The sequence below is a fragment of the Pelodiscus sinensis genome, chromosome 1, assembly GCF_049634645.1.
Source record: "Pelodiscus sinensis isolate JC-2024 chromosome 1, ASM4963464v1, whole genome shotgun sequence".
NCBI classification, from domain to species: domain Eukaryota; kingdom Metazoa; phylum Chordata; order Testudines; family Trionychidae; genus Pelodiscus; species Pelodiscus sinensis.
The window spans coordinates 278512596-278534896 of NC_134711.1; the positions used below are offsets into that span (position 1 = coordinate 278512596).

Below are 22301 nucleotides of genomic sequence, written 5' to 3' on the forward strand. Positions count from 1 at the left end.
CTTTGGTGACTACAAGCAGTCTATCCACTGGAAGGTGGGAGCTTTTGGACCGTGGAAAGGATGGTATGTCCGAACTCAGTTCATCTGGACACGTAGGAGTCCAGAGCATAGTGAGCAGCGAATGCATAAGTAGATGACCAGATGGCCGATTTGCATATATTGAACAGGGAGATGCCCTGAACAGAGGTTGATGATGCTGCCATGGTCCTGGCTGAATGTGCACGAAGTTGGGCAGGTGGTTGTTTACCAAAAGTTGAATATGTTATTCTTATGCATTCAACTATCCATTTTGTGATCCTCTGGGAAGAGATGGGGAGTCCCTGGGATCATTCTGTGATTGATAAGAATAACCTGTCTGTTTTCTGAATTTGCTTCATTTTTTCCAGGTAGAATGAAATGGCCCTCCGTAAATCAAGAGTATGAAGTGTGGCTTCCATCTGGTTAGCATGAGGTTTGGGAAAAAAGACTGGTAAGTTAATAGGTTCGTTACAGTGGAAAGGAGAGGGCACCTTTGGCAGGAACATAGGGTGAGGTTGGAGGATTACCTTGTCCTTACAGAAGGTGGTGAAAGGTGTGTCTGCCATGAGAGCTGCAATTTCACTAACTCTCCTGGCGGATGTTATTGCCACTACTATAGCCACCTTCATGGAAAAGTGAAGCACAGAGCAGGTCACCATAGGCTCAAACGCTTTGAGTTAAGGCCCTCAGAACTAAATTGAGGCCCCAGGCAGGAGTCGGAGGCTTGATTGCTGGATAAATGTTTGCAATCCTTCGAGGAGCTTTTTGGTAGCACAATGTGTGAATAGCGACTTGTCTATTGGCTGGTGTAAAGTGGTTATGGCAGAGAGGTGAACCTTCAGGGAACCGAGTGAAAGTCCCGAGTTCTTCAGTTCAGTTATATATTGCAGAGCCCCAGTGGGAGATGGGAGCTGGCTTAGGATTCAGGGATCACCCTTTCTTATGTGAAGGGGATTCCCTGTTTGCTGCTGCACGTGCTCTCTTCTGTTTGGAAAAGGCAGAGCTAGCAGCTGAAGTAGGGGGAACTGCCTTATCCAACATTGCCGCTGGTGACTAGGGTCTGATTCTGTTCTAAGGGAGTATCTGAGGGCGATCAAATTGAAATGAAAACCCTCTAGCTCTCCTAATCCCCGCTGCCTAATTTTCACTGATGACAATGAACTGCGCTGTATTTGTCCAGACAATATATGCACTGAGAGTGCTAGTCTGACAGCGAGATTGACAGCTCGTGACGAAAAAACAGTGTTTAAAACAGAGCCCCCACTTGGGAGAATGCTACACAAAAGATTGTTAGAGAGAACATTCTTTTAAAACTGAAAACATCTCTCTCAGCCGTATGCGAGGAGGCTGAGGAAAAAGCTGAGGGAAAGAAACTCCTCAGCACAGGAAAGAGAAGTTCCCTGAGGGGACATGTGAGGCGTGGAGCCCGCGCTTGTCTCCGTGTCTGAGGAAGACACTCGGTCGTCGTCTTCTTTTTTTTGAAGAATTGTAAAGATTATGGTAAAAATATAATTAAAAAGTCTAAGTAAAAGAAAAGACTAAGACTAGCTGTCTCTCTGAGGAAAAAAAATCTGCAGAGCACACTGCGGGTTCCAACCAACACCACAGGAGTACGGGATCTTTTGAAAGAGGGTTTTTTTCCTCCCGACAGAACCGCATCAGAGGCGTGGGTGGGGGTGGGGGGGAGGGGTGTGTGTGTGTGTGTTTTTCAGAGAAAACGTTTAACATCCGTGTCTTTACTGCTAGGACTCGGGTCCCGTCGCAGAGGGTAGCCAGCAGGCCAACAGACGCCCCTTTATAGGAAGAGCTTATTACACTTCAGATTTTAGCTGCTAGGATGCAAAAATCTCTTCGCAGCGGGCAGCCTGGGAAAGACTGACAGGTGCCCCAATGGACCTGTCAGCTGGGAGTGACACAGATCCAAACGCCCAAGCTCTTCCTATACCTGTCCCTTATGACCGGCTGAAGTTCTTTTAAATTGTGCTTGGTTCTGTTACAGCAACTGAAGGAGTCAGGTTAAAACTTAAACAGTTACAGGTTTAATAAAGAAGCTTATAAATTATATGTTACAATGGCTATTGCTCTATTTCTTAACTGTTAGCAAATATAGATTTTAAAAAATGGTTACAAAGAAAATAAAGATAGAAAATAGAAATAATGGTACCAAGTGACAGCTTAATCTTTGAAGAGCTCTAAGTTTGTGTGTACACTTAAGACAAAGGACCACATCCAGGTACAATTTTTACCCCTTTCTGTGCCTCTTGACTCCAGCATGTCAGGCCAGGGCCGGTCTCTCAATTCCTAGGAAAGACGAATACGAGGTGGGCGTCCCCTTGGAACCTTTGGAAGTCAAACACCTAACCCGACCAGCAGATAGATGGTAGATTGACACTCAGAGAAAATGTGCTGCTGGACCCATCTTTGTACCCCTGGGGGCCCGTATCCTCTTTCTTATCTTAAGATGCTAAATTGTACTGGTCCGTTTTGTGGCGCCAGTTCTTACAAGCAAGTTTCAAGTTAATTTACACTTGCAAGAGAGGTAACTAAATTGTGAGTATTAGACATTTTTTTACTGGTCGAGAGATTCCTCCCCCCGCAGACAGCTGTGTGTTCGTATCAATATGGGTTAAGTCAAGGGCACTCCTTGGCAGCCTCTTGGTCAGCAATTGGCGTATCTCTGTTTACAGCCATTCACGGTCACACAGCCTGGGCCTTCTGCTCTGTGTGCCCTGTATGCTCCAGGGAAGCAAAAATGGATGTTACCAGGGAGGTTCCTGTCTGGCTACATGTTGGGACGTGATTATGCAATGAAGTGCGAGATATTTAAATCCCCGCTTCATTTGCGCTTTCGAAGTGCTTCATTTACATCCCTCTTTCGAAAGTGGGATGTAGTCTAGATGAGCCCTAAGGTGGAGCACCCACAGGGATACTCCTCGAAGACTAAATTAATGCTACAAAGTACGATGTTTTAATCTTTGTTACTCTAAAAAAACAAGAGTATGATGTTTTATGATGTAATTAGAAACTGACAATTACACACTACTCAAAGAGGTGAAAAATGAGTTTACTTCTCCCAGAAAACAAAACATTCACTTCCTTTAAACTTTTTTCTCTCTGCATCGTATACATTATACTTTCTTTTAAAATGATTAACATACAGTTTAGAAGTATTTTGAGAGATTCCATTTAACCAAAATTTCCTTTTAGTTTTGTATTTAGTCACTATTGAATAATTTCAGTAAATAATTAAAAGTGATTTCAACATACAGAACACAGTAACATTCACTGTAATGAGATCTGAGTCCATGATCTCAGAAAACCTCTAATATTGACCACATGCCTTAGTGTCATCATATTCCAAACAATTATTTCTTTATGGAGATCATCCATCACAATAACTGCACAGCTAATGGAATGGCAGATACTTTTGGGGTTTACTGAAGATAATCAGGTTAGCCAAAACTGCAGAGCAACTAGATTTCTTTTGCATTTGATGGACAATCCACCACACTTAGGAAAATTCCCAGAGAAGCTGCCAGTATATTAATTCACTACAGATTGGACCTCCCTGGTCTGGGACCCTTGGAATCCACCCGCCAGTAGCCCCTCCCAGCCCTGGCTTTGCTACTGGTCAATGGTTGATTCCCCCATGGCTGTGCACAGGGCTTCCTAACAGCCCAGGACTCCTGGCCACCAGCCATCCACTGGAACTCTCTTGTCCTGCAACCTCCATGCCAGACAGCCCAGTGAGGACAAGAAGCTCCGTGCGTGGCAGGAGGGCTGCCCAGCAAGGGGGGAGCCAGCCTCCAACCAGTAGCAAAGTCAGGGCTGGAAAGGGCAAGTGGTGAAGGGGGACAAAAAGGGAGACAGAAAGACCTTGCCTGATATGGCAAAATCTCTTATCCAGGACCACGGATATTGCAGACTATTCCTTGCTGTAGTGTAGAGGCACAATGTTACACTTCCAACTGTTTGCAATAGTTCTTTGACAAGTTCTAGGTTTCTATAATTCATCTTCCAAGATTAAGAAAAAGCCCTGTGCCTACACAGGTAACAACTGGCAAAATCTTGTATATATGGAATGCAATGAGATGCAAAAAAGATGTCTGGAATACATTTCCTACTCTCCAAACACACTACAAAGCCACCTCCACAGACAAAAAAATTAGAAAATCCAACCAACATAGTAAGTACAGTAGGCTTATTCTGACCTCTAAGTTCATGAATACATTTAGAATCATATTTGAAACTCCAGCCAAAATTAAGAGGATTATCAAGAGAGATGATAGGAAAGGAATTAAAAACTGACAAAAGCTTGCACAATGATGTCAATGCAGGCTTTGTATTTCAGTTGATGATTGACACCTAAAGAACATATGCTTAGGAAGCAGAAAGGACAACTTGCAGTGAGTTTTAATTCATATCATTTTCCTCTTTTTAACATTTGTTATATATTGCTTTTATATTTCTAACTGTTGCTTTTACAACATAGGTGAACCAAAATGTCCTTTTAACTAAAGTTATCTTCTTTCCTACTAGTATCATTGTGGATTTTTGGCTATATAATAATTTCTTAAAGTTTCAGAGGGGTAGCCATGTTAATGTGTAACTGAAAAAAACTTAAACAACATTTAATAGTCCTGCAGCATCTTATAGACTAACAAAAAATAAAGATGGTATCATGAGCTTTTGTAGGCACAACCCACTTCTTCAGCTGTTTTGCCCATGAAAGCTCATGGTACCATCTACATTTTGTCTCTGAGGCTATGTCTAAACTACACCCCTCTGTAGGCAGAGGGATGTAAATTAGACATATCAAAATGCAAATGAAGCTGGGATTTAAATATCCTGTGCATCATTTGCATAATGGCAGCCACTGCTTTTTTTCTTCAAAACAGGGCTTTTCGAAAAAACCCGTCCATTTAGACGGGGCATTTTCAACAGAAATGCCCCGTTTAGAAAGATCCTGTAAGCCTGTACTCTTTTGAAACGAGGTATTTCTGTCGAAAATGCCCCGTCTAAAAACTGCCTTTTTTTTTGAAAAGCCCTGTTTGGAAAAAAAATCGGCGGCCAATGTTATGCAAATGAAGTGCGGGATATTTAAATCCCGGCTTCATTTGTACTTTCGATACACCTAATTTACATGCCTCTGCCAACAGGGAGGTATAGTTTAGACATAGATTAAGATGCTGCAGGACTATCCATTGTTTTTATTAGGCCTCTTCTAAAAAGTCTTCTATTTTTTCTATTTTTGTCCTTTTCAATGAATTGCGCTGATCACTTTCCTCAATAATCCCAAAAGTTTGGGCCATCAGACTGATATATATGCAGAATAATATACACTTGCAATGGACTCCATTAAGTACTTTGAACCAAAGATCTGGTCTAGAACTTAGTCATTCTTACAAAGACTGCATAAGCACTAGGTGTCTATGGATCTGGCAATACTGAGAACTGCTTTGACAATTATTCCAGTTTCAACAGCTGAGAGAAATGATTCGGCATCACAAAAATTATGCAAAATTTAGTCACTGCAGCCTCTCAAAAGATTTTCTGAACAGTACATGAACTCAGGCCATCTGTCAAAAAATTTTATCCCATTAAAATATACTAGATGTCACTAAAAGCAAAAATGTAAACATGTATTACAAAGAGCTGTATGACATGCTAGGAAATGTGTCATTTTCCCTCAACAGGGAATTTGAGGTTTTGGGTAAAAATTGGTAGAAAACTACCTCTAGTTTATTCCTTGTGTTTAAGAAAAAAAGGTAAAAAGTTAAAGATAATTATTGTACATAAATGCTAAATAAAAAGAAATCACACAAATGCAAGACAGTTTACCTCTAAAATCCAGAAGTGAAGACATCTGCTAGTGTAATCTGCATACCTGCTGCATGTGGTACACTGTCCCACTTAGTGGCACCTAGACCACTTAAAGAGAGAGAATGAGTTTCTTTTACAGCCTTAGCTGACAGCCATCTGGCTTTTAGTTCATTCACTAAGCTCCAGAGTCCCAGGTTTGTTTCTGCCTGTTGGCATTACACTAGTATCACTGGTTTTTCTCTACTCTTTGGCCAGTGTGTACTGAAGAATGTCATGACTCCATGTTATGCTGAACTCATAGTTTCCTTTTCACAATCACAAGCTGAATGGTTAACTTACCAAGGATGATATTTTTAAAAGGTCCTGCATACTAGGTTGCAAAAACACACTTTGCAAATGACTATGATTCTCTGAGTCTCTGTATTCTTTGAAAAGATGACAGTTAATTCTGTTATTAATCTATTTCCAGGTTTATGGGTGTTAAAGTATGCCAAGTTTAGGGATTATTTCCAAATGTTACTTTAAATTTCTCCCAGTCTTACATAAAACGTTCACCCTTCAACTTTTACTGCCTTAATTTGGGACACATGCCATAAATGTATCCAAAATTGTAAATATTACTATAGAAAAGACAATATAATGTGTATAATTTCATTTCTAGCCACAGCAAAGGGATATTACATTTCAGAAACAGGCATCTGTGTGTCTGTCTGTCCTTGAGTCCATTTGTTCAAGAACTCCTCCTAGAAGAGCTAGAACCTCCAGATCGGTATGCAGCTTTCTCTTCTCCTATTTTAAGCAAGGTTAGGCTCTGGTTGTGCCAGGAAAACATCAAGTGCCTAGAATGGGACTGCTTACCATAACATGGAAAGGGGTGGGGCAGTTTGGAGGGACACTATTCTGCAGTGACCAGTGAGCACAGGAGTCTAAAACTAGACTGCTTTCTTCTACAGCTCAACTTCCTGAATGTGATTTTCTATAACCTCCACAAGAAACAGCAAATCTTCTGTTATTCAAGCAATACACTGTAAACCACAAGCAAACAAAATTATAAAATTAGAGTTTCATAGAATCACGAGTGGGAAGAGACCTCACGACGTCAGCACGGCCAACTCCCTGCCCAAAGCAGGACCAACCCCAACTAAAACATTCAAGCCAGGGCTTTGTCAAGCTGGGACTTAAAAACTTCTAGGGATGGAGATTCTACCACCTCCCTCAGTAACCCATTCCGGTGTTTCACCACTCTCCAAGTAAAGTAGTTTTTCCTAATGTCCAACCTAGACCTCCCCCCACCACAATTTGAGACCATTGCCCCCCGTTATATCATCTGTCACTACTGAGAAAAGCCCCTCTCAATCCTCTTTGGAACATCCCTTCAGGAAGCTGAAGGCTATCATCACATCCCCCCCTTAAATCATCTCTTCTGTAAACTAAACAAGCCCAAATCCCTCAGCCTCTCCTTATAAGTCATGTGCTCCAGTCCCCTAATCATTGTTGTTGCCCTCCGCTGGACCCTCTCCCATGCATCCACATCCTTTCTATAATGGAGGGCCCAGAATTGGACCCAATACTCCAGATGAGGCCTCATGAGCACTGAATAAAGGGGAATAAACACTTCTCTAGACCTGATGGCAATGGTCCTCCTGGCTAGAAGGGTATACTGTTGATTCATATCCAGCTTCTCATCTACTATAATCCCCAAGTCTTCTTCTGCCAAACTGTTTCATATCAAGGATGTCAATTATCAGACAAAAATAAATCATGAAGATAAACTATTTGACATACAATGAAAAAACATTTTTGATGGTCAAAAAGGGAATATTCATGCTGATTCCTTCACATTTTAGCAGCCTTCAATATCGCTGACCATGAGACACTATTGACCCAGCTGCACCTACTGATAGAAATCAATACTAGCACTATTACCATTTACAGGTTTGTCCATATATTAGCAACAGCATCAGAGGTACCTTGTAAATTTTAAATAAGTGATCATAAGCACCTGTCATCCATTCTTATAATTGTCAATCAGGAAAACTTTACATAGTTTTCCCCATTTTAATCTAATTTCATTTATTTCCCAAGAGCTAGTCTCTATGGCCTTTTCTATACTAGATTAGGAAACTGATTCAGCTAAACTCCTGTGACCTCTAATATACACACATTTAAACCTGATTTAACCTTACTTTATTGGTTTAGTTTTCTCTGTTAATTTATCAACACAAGGCAAATCAATGTAAGTAAGGATTAAACCCCTTTAAGTAAGTGTTAATTAGCAGCAGTTGAATTTGATCTGTTTTAAAATTTATTTAGTAAAACCAATTAATTTTTTCTAGTATAAACAAGGCTTTCAGATTTTTTTTATATAATCTTCCTTTCTTCACTGAGGTTTTGAATACCTCCTAACTTTGTATAATATGCAACTTTCAGAAAAATACTGTTCATTCTTCTTCATTAAAACATTATATAAATTTGACCATAACATCAATTTCAGTGATAATCCAGTACATTCCTCCCCCAAAACTTAATGCTATAAGGCTATCCCACATGACACTATCCAATTAACATTAATTTGAATGTATTTTTCAATTAAGATTAGGGAAAGTGGGATCAAGAACTTTAATGAAATCCAGATCCATCATATCTGTATTCCCTCATATCCTTTATTTTGTTATTCTAGGGGCGGAGGGGGGGGGAGGCAAAATCCATTTCTTCCTAGCATGGTTAATTCTTTATAAAGCAATGCTAAATATTACTCTTGGTTCCAATATCCTTAGATCACTCAGTCTTTTGCTTATTTCTAATTCCTTCTCATTTTTCCACCATAAAGAACTCAGCTGCTTAATGATCGCTAGATAGAAAATGAGGATCATAGTCTCCAGTACGATAAAAAGCAAAAGTGCAAACATATCTATACATATAAAACTCTTAATATATTATTAATTGGTGTTCCTTTCTCCCACCCTTCAATGTGTCTTTTGTCCTCTCAGATATGGACCTTTTTGACATTACCCATAAGGCAGTATCCTGAATCCTCTACACAGCAAGCCAGGGTGTGAATATACAGCTGACTAACTGGTTATGCAGTAACATCTGTGTGGAGCTTCTAAAGATTCTGGAGCATGCTTTGACTTACTACACCTTTACAACTGTAATAGCTGTCACATATTCCAAGACTTTCTGGGAGCTGTAGTAGTGTCCACACAGGACATGACTATGCAGCAAGCTAGTGAGCCAGAGTTTCACTCCCTGACTTCTCACACAGTCTTATCCCATGCAGACAATCTTTAAGCTAAGTACATTTATCTAGGATAGAAGTTAAGTTTCTTGAGTATTAACTGACTGAGATCGCTCCTCTTTCCCTTTTCAAATCAGGTGTTACAGTTGCTTTCGAATAGTCTTTTGCCCATAACTTTTCAGGAAAAGACAGCAAGGGCTTCAGTAAATTCAATAACAAGATTTCCTTAGTACCCCAATTTTTTCCCATAGGAAGTGCCGTACTGAATCAGATGAATGTTCCTCCATAGTGCTTTCCACAGTGTATTTATATGCTTCCCCTCCCCCCCTTTTTTTAAATACTGTTCTTATGAGAGTGCCACTTCAAATGACTTCAAGCAGCAGTTCCAGAGAGAGCTTTGAAATAGTCTAGAACAGAAGACAAAACTGCACTACTCACTGCTGCATCAGATCTAGAAAGGTGGACTGAGTGAGACACAATGCTTGAAAAATCTAAGTATTGACAGCCCTGAAGATTTTAGGTACTGTAAAAACTATACGTATGTTGAGTGTGACCTGGCAGTGTGGGCCAGAACCCTACCAGGAGACAGCACATGGGCTACCTCATAGCAAGCAACAATAAATTCTGAACTCCATCTTAATAGCATCCAGATAGAACTTATGGAACCCCCCTTAGACGTGTCTGCAGTGCAGAAAAACTATCTGAAATTTCTGAAATGGTTTGGTGCGACTGAGAGAGAAAAATCGGTGCTCATCTGACATCTAAAGTATGAAAAGAAACTTCCTGATTCAAGTTAAGAGAGTTTTTTGGGAGGTTCTTTGCCACATGGAACTGAATGAAGCATTGTAGCATCTCTCCCAGACTTTGTCAAGCATACGTTTAGGGTTTTTTTGCTCCTGATAAGTTATTCTTTGAAAATCCAGCAGATGGCAAAGGTACTGTTATTGTCCGCTATCAGGAGCGTATTAATGAGGCAAGCATCAATTTCAAGTTTTGTCAAAACAGTAAAGAACCACTGCTTGGAATGAGCTTCCTGACTTTATGACTCACTTACTTTCCTACGAAGGTCCAAGGTTTTCAACGAAGCAGCAGCTGAATTCACCACTGTAGAGACTTCTACAGTCACTAATCTTGACATCACTTGGTTATTGTGCAAAAATAGAGGTGGAAAAAAAATCACTGAACATAACTTCAGATGAAAAAATGGTACCCTCAAATGATCCATATACCTAGGACACACCATGGCATCCCATTTTAGACATTCCAATGCAGTCTGCCTTCAATTTGGCACTAAAGACCCTCCAGTGCATCCTTCCTGCCAGTCGGACTTGCCTAGCCCTACCAATCACTCAAGTTAACATTCCTTAGCCAGCTGGAAAACATGAACACACACTTTTGAGAAACTCTAAGTATGTTGTGATACTAGATTGGGCCTTTACCAGTCTGTTCAACAACTAATAATGACCCATTATGATATTTTGGACAGCGGATTCAACATCCGAGTAAACTACACACACATACTCTTTGCAGCAATATATGCAATTACTTCTTTTGTTGACGACTATGACAGTCCTGAGATTTGATGTAAGGATGTTAAATTGCAGTTATCTGGATAATCGTGTAGTCAATACAATTTGTATCGACTACACAGTTAGTCAATAAGGGTCCCTCTGCAGAGCCATAGTTGGGGTAACTCCAGGAGCCGGCTCGAGCTGGGACTGCAAAGCAACTCTGGGAGCCACTCACACTGCAGCTCTGCATTTTACATGTAGTAAAAGCCGCTGGGCTCTGACTACATTTAAAATACAGAGGCACAGCACCCCAAACCAGTGCGAGCTAGGACTATTCAGTCCCAGCTAGCACTGAGTTCAGCAGTCTCTGTTTGAGGCAGCAAGCACTGTCTGCCATGAACAGAGGCTGCTCCAGCACCTGCTCCTGTGTGCGGCCAGCCCGGGCACCATGAATGGGGCTGCTTGGTGGCAGCAGCCTCTGTCTGCGGATGGGGCCCAGTTGCACGCTGGGACCCCCAGAGACAGGGGCTGCTGCTGGAGCAGTGTCTGCCCATGGCAAGCCTCGGTCTGCTGTAGGCAGAGATTGCTTCTCAGCAGTTTCCCCTATACCTCTCACCCACTAGCTCCTGTTCCCCATCTTTGCTACCCCTTATAGAGGCAAGGGAGGAGGCGGGGCAGCGACTAGTTGATACTCCACTCGGCTACACAAGCTTATGCTTACAGCGAACATCCCTAATTTGGGGGATTTTGTACAGTGACTGTACTGTGAAACAAATTCTTGCAGGGAAAACCTATAGGCTCCCTTCAAAAAGAAAACTGACTAAAGCTCTCCTCAAATATAAAGAAGGAAGTCAGAGCAAAGGCAGCAGGAACTATTATCAAGTAAACCACAAACAGATTTGTTTTTCTAGATCAGTGTTTCTCAAACTGTGCTTCATGGAGCCCCTGGGGCTCTGTGAGACATCTCCAGGGGCTCCGTGAGGTTGACAAACTGGAAAGCCATCAAAAGCATAATTGAGCATCGCCTTGAACTGACGCAATTAACACACATTGCTAGGGCTCCACATAAATGTTTACGCATGTAAAGGGCTCCAGAGCACAAAAAGTTTGACAACCGCTGTTCTAGATCTTAGTATGATGTGGTCTTACTTCGGGAAAACACAAGTTCTCAAAGGGTACATCTACATTTGCTTCCTAGTTCGGACCAGGGATGCAAATGCAGATGAAGGAAGTAGCTAATGAAGCTGGGATTTAAATATCCCGCGCTCTGTGAGCATGATCTCGCTGGCGCGCTAGTTCGAATCACAGTTGATTCGAACCAGGAAGTGTGCGCCAGAACACATTAGTTCGAACCAAAGCTCTTGGTTACTCATTTTTTGAAGAGTACCGTTAGTTCAAACCAAGGGTTTTGGTTAGAACTAACGCGTCCCGGAGCGCACTTCTTGGTTCGAATCAGCTGTGATTCAAACTAGCGTGCCAGCGAGATCATGCTCACAGAGCGCGGGATATTTAAATCCCGGCTTCATTAGCTACTTCGTTCATCTGCATTTGCATCCCTAGTCCGCAAATGTAGACGTACTCTAAGGTACCACAATCAGTGTTCAAATACTACGTTACAAGGCATATGTGTAATCAAAAAACCAACTAGTGCACATCTTGTGTGACTTTCCCATACCAACACCTTATGTCAGCAGAGACCTTTGAGAGTGTCATTCTTGACAGAGGTACAAGGTTTGGACAAAGCAGAAACTATAAATACCTGTCTGAACTATGAGGATACAGGGAAAATACTGAACCTCCAAAGTCCTTCTCATGCTTGACATACATATAAAGGAATCAAAAATATTACCAGAAAGAAGATTCTCCACTGCATTGACCCTGCCCAGTACAAAATCATTAACTCCACAAACATCTCGAATGTCACAATTAAGAAGCCACTGTCTCAAAGGATAAGTTAACTACACAACATACACAAAAAAACTGCCAGAATACAAATAATTGCTCAAAGAATTCCATCATCACATGGCATAATGAAGCTGCTATCTTACACAGTTCAGTGTAGTTTCTCTATATTTCCCAAGAGGAGGCTGAGGCCATCAATGCCACAGAGAGCCATGGGATACTGTACTCCAGATTTTTGCTTCAGAGACGGATGTTCTAGTACTCTCTTTGGGAAGCTACCCAAAAATTTTTCAAGACTCTTTTTTTGTACCTATTGCCAAGCCATAGAATTACAGAACAAATACAAACAAATCCACTTTCTCTGCCTCTGTTGACTAAGGGTGGCAGCCTGATGCCCCTGACACACCCATTCAATAGCCACTATAATAACTAGTGATCCTGAAGGTGGATGTGAGAATGTTCTTATGTTATGTTCTAAAAATCATCAAACCCTTGGAGAGCACATAGTAATTGTGCTCTGAATGCTTCGATGTGAGACGCGATGAAGAGGGGCTCTGTTTTTTCTGTGATTTTATAGATTATCATCATTTTAGTGACTGGCAATGCCATACTAGATGGACCTGCCATTGGTAGAATATCAATCAGGCAACGAGAAGACACCCTGACATCCTGGACCTGAATGCGTAAGTCTGAAGTCATCTTCATTAACAATTTCTGATGAAACCTTATAATCATCAGCAGCTATTAGGTTTTCTTCAGGGAAAGAGGATTTTACTCACCTGTAACCTGAAGTTCTGTATTTCACTGTGGATTATACATGTACACCATATGCCTGGATTTGGAGAATTTCAAAGTAGCATTCACTGGTCAACACATGCATCCTGACTTGCCTCTTCCGGAGCAGGGTGGATCAACCATGTCTCCAGGTCTTTCTTCATAATAAATATAACAGGCTATGTCTAGACTGCAGACCTTTTCCAGAATACCTCCAGTATCCTGGAAAAGCCATGGACGCATCCAAGGAATGCGTCTGCTTTTTCGAAACAATTTCTGAAAAAACGGACGCGTTCTTTTTCCATCCCTGTAATCCTCATTGTATGAGGAAGAAAGGATTGTCGAAAGAGGAATTTGTCCAAAATGTGGCCCTGTGCAGATGGGCCAAATTTCAGAGAAGCCTCTTTCAAAATAAAAGCAGAAAAAGATACACAAATTACGATTCGCAATTTGCATATCTTTTTCTGACTTTTCGTTGTAGTTTAGACCTAGCCACACATTTAAAACAGAGATATAGAAAGACAGGAAGTGGAATACACATCGAGACTACATATTTCAAAGGTCCTCCACTTACAAGTAAATAACTTCTTTGAGTAACGATCCTTACTATATTCTATTATGGGTGACTAACAAGCAGTCCTTAAGTCTAAGAAGTGTGCAAGGATGAGACCAGAAAGGTCATGCAGAGAATCACAGTGTTAAAGAAGCATTTGAGATGGAGTCCTGGACCAAGACACAGAAAGTTGTTAACATGTAGAAAAAGCTCCATATGGCTGCTCTACATAAACGTATGAGAGGCACTTCCTGAAGGGATGCCATGCTTATTGCTTCAGCTGTACTGGAGGGAGCCCACTGCAGGGAGATGGATTTGCAAGCACATAGAAGAGTTTAATGCAGCTGGAAATCCATTTGGAGATGTCCCTGGATTCTCTTTGCTATTGCAATAAATTGCCTAGGAGCTTTTCTAATTGCTTTTTATTTTCTGCAGGTAAAAGGTCAAAGCTCATTGAACACTGAAAGATGTTCCTCTGCAGATATGTTAGATTTAGGTAAGATAACGAGTAAGTGAATGGATTGATAAAGAAGAAACTGGGAGATCTCTTTTGGTAAACATTTCAGTTATAGATGTAAGAAAAACTTGGATGAGTGGAATATTTTTCATAGTGTGTCTGCCATCATAGCTCCAAGGTCCCCAACCTTCCCACTAATTTGATAGTAACAAGTTGGGTGACCTTTACAGAGAGATAAGCCCCGGAACAAAATACAACTGGTTTAAAGGGAGAGAATGATTGTTAATACTGAGACTATCAGATTCATAGCCTATTGAGACACAATCACTTGGAGGCACTGGAAAGTTCTTAGGTGGCTTTTTTCCAAAATGTATCCATTGGAAGGTGTGTAAAAAACAGGGTAATCCTTCACAGGAGTATGGAAAGTGCTGATCACTGTTAGGTGGAATCTCAAAGTGCTGAGGGCATGATCCAATGTCTTTAATGATAGAATGTTGTCTACGTTAACAGAATCTCTACCACTTTTGGTAAAACCTGTGACATGGTCAAGATAAAAAGCATCTCCACTTAGCCTGATAACACGGTTTAGTGAACTCTTATCTACTATTTCAAAGAATGCCTTATACTGTGGAGGAACTTGACCATTCAGGAGTCTAGGTGCCGATCTAAATCCCACACTGTGAAATGGAGTGGACATGGATTAGGATACTTGATCTTGCCATTGCACTGGATTTGAAGACTGGGAAGGTCAAAATGGTAATCAGTGGGCTTGAGAACATGTGCAGGAGATTGGGCAGGTTATTAAATCAGCAGAGAGAAGCACTTATGATAGTGGGAGCCAAATTTAAGTGAAGGTACTTTCACAACTAGGTTGACAAAAGGCATCTTATATTGACCTAAACATGTAGAGTAGACCAGGAGAGAAAGAGGACTACCTACAGACTCACACACTGAATGGCTGAAGAGGAAGGAACTGAAATCCCGTGAACCTAGAAGGAAAAGAAACTAGCCCTCTCATGAGAAAATAGCACAATTACTTTGGGATTGTCCGGTCTCTTACTCTAGGCACCTTTATTTCTTTCACCTTCTCTCGGTCACACTCTTGAGTGGTTTGGAGCTACAGATCTACATTAAGATAACTCATGGCCCCATTACACCCTGATTCATGCCTATTCACTCAAAACCAAATACTATTACATGCACATCTGCCTTTAATCTGAGTAACAAATTGAAAGAAAACTCTCAGAACATTATCATTTAAAATTTTCATGGCTGTAATAAAGGGGAGTGGTCTCTCATGGGGCCAGAGGAGGAGAGATGACTACTAACACAGTACAGTGGTAAAAAGAAAAATGTAAAACTTTCCATTAGATCCAAGATGACCATGAAGCAAATACACCTCTTCCTGTTAATAAACTTGTAACATCTCTCGACAACCAAGTGGTAGTGAGAAAATATGAATATATATTGTCAACTGAACACAACGCTTACATGAAAAACAAACAACATGAAGTTTCAGATGTTCTGATCTGACACAAATCTCAATATCTATAAAGACGATGCTTAGCAACGTAGAAAAATTTTGCCAATGGTCTGTGACCTTACTTTCATAGATCATTTTAATTTCAGCAGCTTACCTTCTACTGTTAGAGTACCCATTTTTGACTCTAAGAAGTCAAAGAGTGTGCTGGGTGCAGAAGGTCTGGCATTTCCTAGTTCTTCTTCATCTTCGGGTCTTAATCGGCCTCTGCCCTTGCCTTTCCCTGTAGATATTACAAACAAGTGACTTAGACCCAGATAAATCTACAGTAACTCTACATTTCAGTTCAAGCCTACAAACAAGAAAATAAATCAGAGCCACAAACTACAGTAAAATTCCGATAATCCGGCACCTTTAGGACCCAGGGGTTGCCGGATTATCAGATTTGCCGGACTATCGGAAGGGGGGCTATGAGGGGTCTGGGATGGGGGGAGATGCCACCTCAGACCCCTCATAGCCCCCCCTTCCGATAGTCCGGCTCTGCCCCAGGCGTCGCTGATTAAGCCGCTGCTGGTCAGTTTCAGCAGTGGCTGAATCAGGGACGCATGCAGCAGAGCAGCTGGAGTGCTGCCAGGTTGGTCCAGTAGCGCCGACCCTTGGCACGGCGAGACCAACCCGGCAGCACCCCAGCTGCTCTTGGGGACGCCTGGGGCAGAGCAGCTGGGGTGCTGCCGGGTTGGTCCCACAGTGCCGCTCCTCTACGCTACTGGACCAACCTGGCAGCACCCCAGCTGTTCTGCCCCAAGTGTCCCCAAGTCAGCCGCTGCTGATACTGATCAGGGGCTGATTCCAGGAAGCCCGGGGCAGAGCAGCTCTGCCTCTGGCTTCCTGGAGTCAGCCCTGGTCAGTTTCAGCAGTGGCTGAATCGGGGACAGCTGGGGAACTGCCGGGTTGGGTCCCGCAGCCCCAAGGGGCAGCGCTATGGGACCAACCCGGCAGCGCCCCAGCTGCTCTGCCCCCAGCATCCCCGATTCAGCTGCTGGTCAGTTTTAGCAGCAGCTGAATCGGGGAACCTGGGGGCAGAGCAGCTCCAATGGTCCGGCTGCCCGGAGCCCTTGCGGGTTCCTGATGGTGCCAGACCATCAGGAGTACCGGACCATCAGATGCCAGACCATCGGAGTTTTACTGTACATGGATTATTTTCAATTAAAAACACTTAAGTGTGATTTTTAACTAGCAAACAACTACAGATGTAATACACAGAGATACTTTTCAGTTATTCACTGTCAGGTCTTGAATACATCATGACCTAGAGCAGGGTTTCTCAAACTTTGTGATACTGCAATGCCCTCTAAGTTGCTTGCAACCCCCCTCTAAGTTGCTCACAACCCCACGAGGGGTTGGGACCCACAGTTTGAGAAACACGGATCTAGAGGAAAACATATATGCAATTATGCCACTGTATTATTCTCAATACACCAGCAAAGACCATTATCATCTTTTTGTGCTTGCAACACAAGATTCCCTGTTATGTAGAAACTTCAGTCTAAAACACAGTTTCACAAGTTATACCTCTAGGTGGTGGTCCCTGAGTAGGTTTCTGTTTACTGCTATTCAGAAGAAAATTTAATGCTGCTTCTAGGCTGTTGCTATTATCCATAAGCGCCTGCCTTGCTGCTTCTTTACTGAAACCCATTTCTGTTATGTGTTTTAGAGCCTTTTCATCAACCTGTAATGAAAGATATACACAAAAGTAATCATGGACTATAACACAAATTCCATAAATACTAGGTTTGCTTGTAAATTGCACATTAATATTTAATCAGAACAATTTATTTTTCATGCATGATGACCAATACTTAGAGACATTTATAAAAATATTAATAAATAAGCATTTGTGCCTTTGTTTAACTGATTAGAGTGCACTGAGATGAAGAGACAGGGACAGAAGTAATTTTAGGGGATGTATTTTATGTGTTATGGGAGGTTTTCTTTGATTTTGGGGTTTTGTTTTCTGAGGGGGAGAGGGGTTGTTTTCTATTTCTTTTTTGTTCTGATTTAATTTCAAATACAGATGTCAAACTCGGATTTCCATAGTTTAATTCTCCCTCCATGAATATCAGGTCAGATAGCAGTATCTCTCCCCTTAGCCAGAAAAAAAAAAGACAAAAATGTATCAAAGATAGCTAGTGTAATGGGTGAGCTTTCTGTTCTTGGTATAAACATTGCCAATGGTTATACAAAACTAGATTTCTGACAAAGGTTATGCAAAATTATACATTCCCCAAAATAGGGAGGTTAGATATACAATAACTAAAACCAGGATAGGGATCTTTTGGCACACTGGAGGCACATGGCTCATCAAGGTTAGTCGCTGGCGGTCCATGAGATGGTTTGTTTACTTATACGTTCACAGGCACATATCCCTGCAGCTCCCAGTGGCTATTGTGCGCCATACCTGGACAATGGGAGCTATGCTTCCTGCATCTCCCACTGGCTGGGAATGTCGATCCACAGCCATTAGGGATCTGCTAGCAGCCATGCCTCAGATGCTCAGGCAAACAAACCCTCTGATGGTCTGGCAAACTGTGTGTGGCCAATGGACTAAAGTCTCTGCAAAACAAACCCAAAGGAAATACTAATATGTAATTTTCCTTCTTCAGTAATACATGACTTCTCATTCCCAATTGGAAACTATGTCTGAAACACAACCATAGCAGTGCTTTAACATCACTGTCCCTTTTGTTCCCTTCTTTGTCGGTAGCCATGCCATTGGTTCCAGAAGTGCTGCTGCTGAAGCACTTCACTGCTGCTCTTGCTCGGGGGAGCAAACAGAGCAGCAACATTAAATGGCCCTTCAAATCACCACGGGAACCCTGGGGCACCTGGCAACTGTAGTAGCAGTGGCCATAGAGGGGCCTCCAGCCCCAGTCCTTCTGCCCAAAGCCCCAGCCCTTTTGGGAGCCAAGAGCCATCCTCTCTTGCCAGAGAATGCTGAGGCTAGTGCAGGGAGCATTGGTAAGTCCCAGCATCTACTTTCACTCCTGTTAATGTCATAGGAAGGACGGTCTATGCTACTAACACTCAAGTGACGTACATGCAATGTCCAGCTGTCACAGATTTCCCATATGAGGCCAAAAAAGTTAATTTAACTTGTGACAGTCTCTAATGCGTAAAACAGACAGAGCCTTCCTATAATACAGGGGTGTGATGAGGATTAAATTCATTAATGACTAAAATGCACACAGCTAGTACAGTGACAAGGGCCATGTAGTTGAATATATCAGCAAAAAACATAGATGAGAATGCTGCTCTCCTGGAAAAAAGAAGTGCTGGTTTAGAATCCATTCCTTTAGCACTAGGTGAAGTCGGCACAGCAAATCTCTTCTACTGTTCTGTCTTCTTTGCAGATGGATAAAGAGGGTTAGTTGTAATAACTTTTACATAGTTATTACAGGGAAAATTGGGAAGGGGGAAAAAGAAAAGACAGTGGGTAAAAAATATATCAAGGGAAAGCTGAGCTGGAAAGCAATAGGGAAAACAAATAGTCTATAAGCACAAAGAGACTAGATAGTCAAAGGAGGTACATAAGAACCATTAATTAGCAAACAACAGAGAGTCAGGAAATACTTAAAGACTGATGAAACATCTAGATGGGATCATGAGATTCTTCAAAGACAAAGAACCATTGTTGCCTTCATTGTTTGATAGGTAAGTAATGACCTAACCATCCAGTATCTTTGTTTAATTCAGAGGTGTGAGAACTGAACTTGTGAATAAGATGAAGTTCCAGATTTTTATGATATATGTTAGGTTTAAAACTGACCTACGTCAACGATTTTTAATAAGGGGTTCAAGAACATATTTTGAGAATCAAAGGGGTGCAAGCTGCAGTAAAGTTAAGAACCACTGACTTAAAGGATAGAGTCAGCAAGTGCAAAATTACAACTGAATGTGCTTTTGGCTACTTGAAAGTTGGATACCACTGCCTACTCACAATATTAAATCTCAGTGAAAAATATATCCCTATGATTATAGTTAAGAGCTGTTCGGTTCAGAGTATTTATGAAGCAAAGGGGGAAACGTTTCCACAAAGTGTAGGTGGAATGCCTGTCTGCTGATTTTGAGCAGCAAGATAAATACCAAAGGTATTTAAAAAAAACTTAAAGGGGAGCTATATGGCTCAGGGAAGCTTTGAAAGCACATTTAATAATGAGACACAGTAATGTTTGTTGCTGTTGTGTGGGCTGCCTGACATTGGGTTTTCTTTTTGCATCCCAGTCTGAAACTTATAATTGCCATGTGACTGGTAATAGAACACTGCAAATGCTTCTGTTTCTATTACCTGTAAATGTCATCAGCCTCAGCCACATTGTGAACTAATAAATATGAGCTATTTAAGCTTCCATAAATAGATATTTATTCCAAACACACGAAAAAAAATATTTTAACTGAATGAAACTTTATAAATTCAGAGGGAAAAAAAAACCTTTGAAGAGGAAAGAAGAGTAATTTTTATTTCACAAACAGATACACTAACTGGCTCTCTCACAGGTCAGTGAATGGCAGGCTATGATTCTCTGTACAGTACTCCCCCTCGGGATGCATAATGCATTGGCTCCAGATGGCCACATGGAATGTGATGTGAGAAAGTGTAGGGAAGTCCCAGAATGCAGTCTTTATGGGCTGCAAAAAAAGCTTGCACAGATCTTTTGATCCTGAAGGTCAACAAGCCTCTGCAGTACATATGTTTGTCCCTTCAGAAGCACTATAATCTGCTTTGCATCACTCTCCTTTTCCCATGCGTTTCTTCTATCTGAACTATCTCTGTCCATTCTGTCTGCGAGCTTAAACCTCCAAGCCTTGTGCACAGTATCTGCAGCACTAAAACTGTGCAGGATCTCTTCAAGGTTGCATTTCCAGCTCAAAAATACAATGCACAGAGGAACTACTGTGAATATACTTACAAGATAAATGGAAATTTGATGTACTAAATTCACTCCCCTTATAAAGACTACATTTCTCACTTCTGCTTGCAATTCCAAGAGCACAGAGACAGTCCCAGACACGGTGGGAAGGAGCAGGGGAACGAGCTAGCACAGGAAGTGTCAGAGAAACTCACAGGCATGCATGTGTGTGGATAGGACAATGGAACTGAATACTAGTACCATTTTCCACATGCTGTGGTGACATGATCTGATACCTTATTCCCAAGAGGTTGAAAGGATGCTGCTAGCCTGTGTGCTGCAATGATGCCTGCTAAGCGACATGGAAAAGTGTCCTACCTTGGCAGAAGAAATAAAACAACTCTTCCCAATAACATTCAGTAAAAGACTACAAACTAGGAAAGTTTGAGAGAGCCACGCAACATCCCAGTACATATAAACAAAACTATTCTGCAGAATTCCCTCTGCCTAACTGTAAAGGGAAATGAAGTGAAAAGCAACTCTGCCTCTACTGGTTGTTTCACTACCTCTTGTAGCTTGATATCACACAAGTAAATGAACAGATGTATCCTGCAATATCAAATCAAACTGCACTCTTGCTTTTTTCCCTTCATAAGACTCTCTCATGGTCTCCATCGTCAACTACGTATTAGTTCGACTGCTCATGAGTCAAAAAGAGCCCATGGCTCTCTGAGTCACTGGATCCAATGGTTTCCAGTCTCCCATTCTCCTCCTCCTTGTCCAACACCTTCTCCTCATAGTTCACTCCAGTAGCCTGTGACTATGAATCCTCCCAAATACCCACAGAGCCCTTGGAGAAGGTGGTGGGATGCAGCTCCTTGTAAAATGGAATGTCTACAAATCTGTATCAGTGACTGTTAGCTACTCTTGCCTAAAGGTGCATCTGCTGCAGGCTCCTTGACTTTCGCATGGCATTGCCGCAAGTCCCTACTGTAACTAGGAATGTAAATATCAATTAAAATAGTCAACCTGTTAAACTATTAAAACTATTACTGTTTAACCATTTGTTGGCTGCCATAAGGCAACTGGGGCAGTGTTCCTGCTGGGTCTCTGAGGCATGGACTGCTTCAGACTAGCTTGCTCATCACATATGGGGCTGGCATGGCTCCGGTGTGGCTATGGCTGGGGTCCCATCTGCTCACTGGGGCTTCTTTGGCACAGTGGTGGCCAAGGTCTCACCTGCCTGCCTGCCATGTTATCACGACCCCACCTGCCGGCCCAGTGCAGCCATTGCTAGGGTCCTGCTGTCCAGCCTAATATAGCAGGAGACGTTCCATCCAGATACAGCTGGTCATCCACTAGGGTTTGCACAAGGTTCAGTTAACAGGTTACCTGGTAAGCATTCCAGTAAGCCGAATGCTTACTGGTTAACCAGTTAACCTTTTACTTCCCTAGTTCTAGCCCTTGTCTCCCAAGACCAAATCAATCTGCTTGTAGATATTGAAATTTCCACAGCTAGGTCAAAGCTGTGTCTTCACAGCTTCTTCTATCCACAGATCCAGGACATCCATCACCTCTAGTGTACTCTAGGCAGGTACACATCTGTAACAGAGCTGGCATGATTGGCCACCTAGGTCC

General features: G+C 41.9%; 1 protein-coding gene across 12 annotated transcripts in view; it reads right to left on the bottom strand.

Moving 5' to 3' along the window:
• Positions 1-22301, bottom strand: part of TDRD3 (tudor domain containing 3) — a 219654-nt gene that overhangs the window by 68133 nt on the left and 129220 nt on the right. For all 12 annotated transcript variants that reach the window (XR_012900634.1, XR_012900632.1, XR_012900626.1 and 9 more), the window contains 2 exons: positions 17329-17485; positions 15914-16039 (listed from right to left, as the gene is read on the bottom strand). Coding sequence is in view for 2 of the 12 variants with exons in the window: in XM_075918923.1 (XP_075775038.1) it covers positions 15914-16039; positions 17329-17485 (283 nt within the window). In the remaining 10 variants the exon portion in view is untranslated. The remainder of the gene's footprint in view (positions 1-15913; positions 16040-17328; positions 17486-22301) is intronic.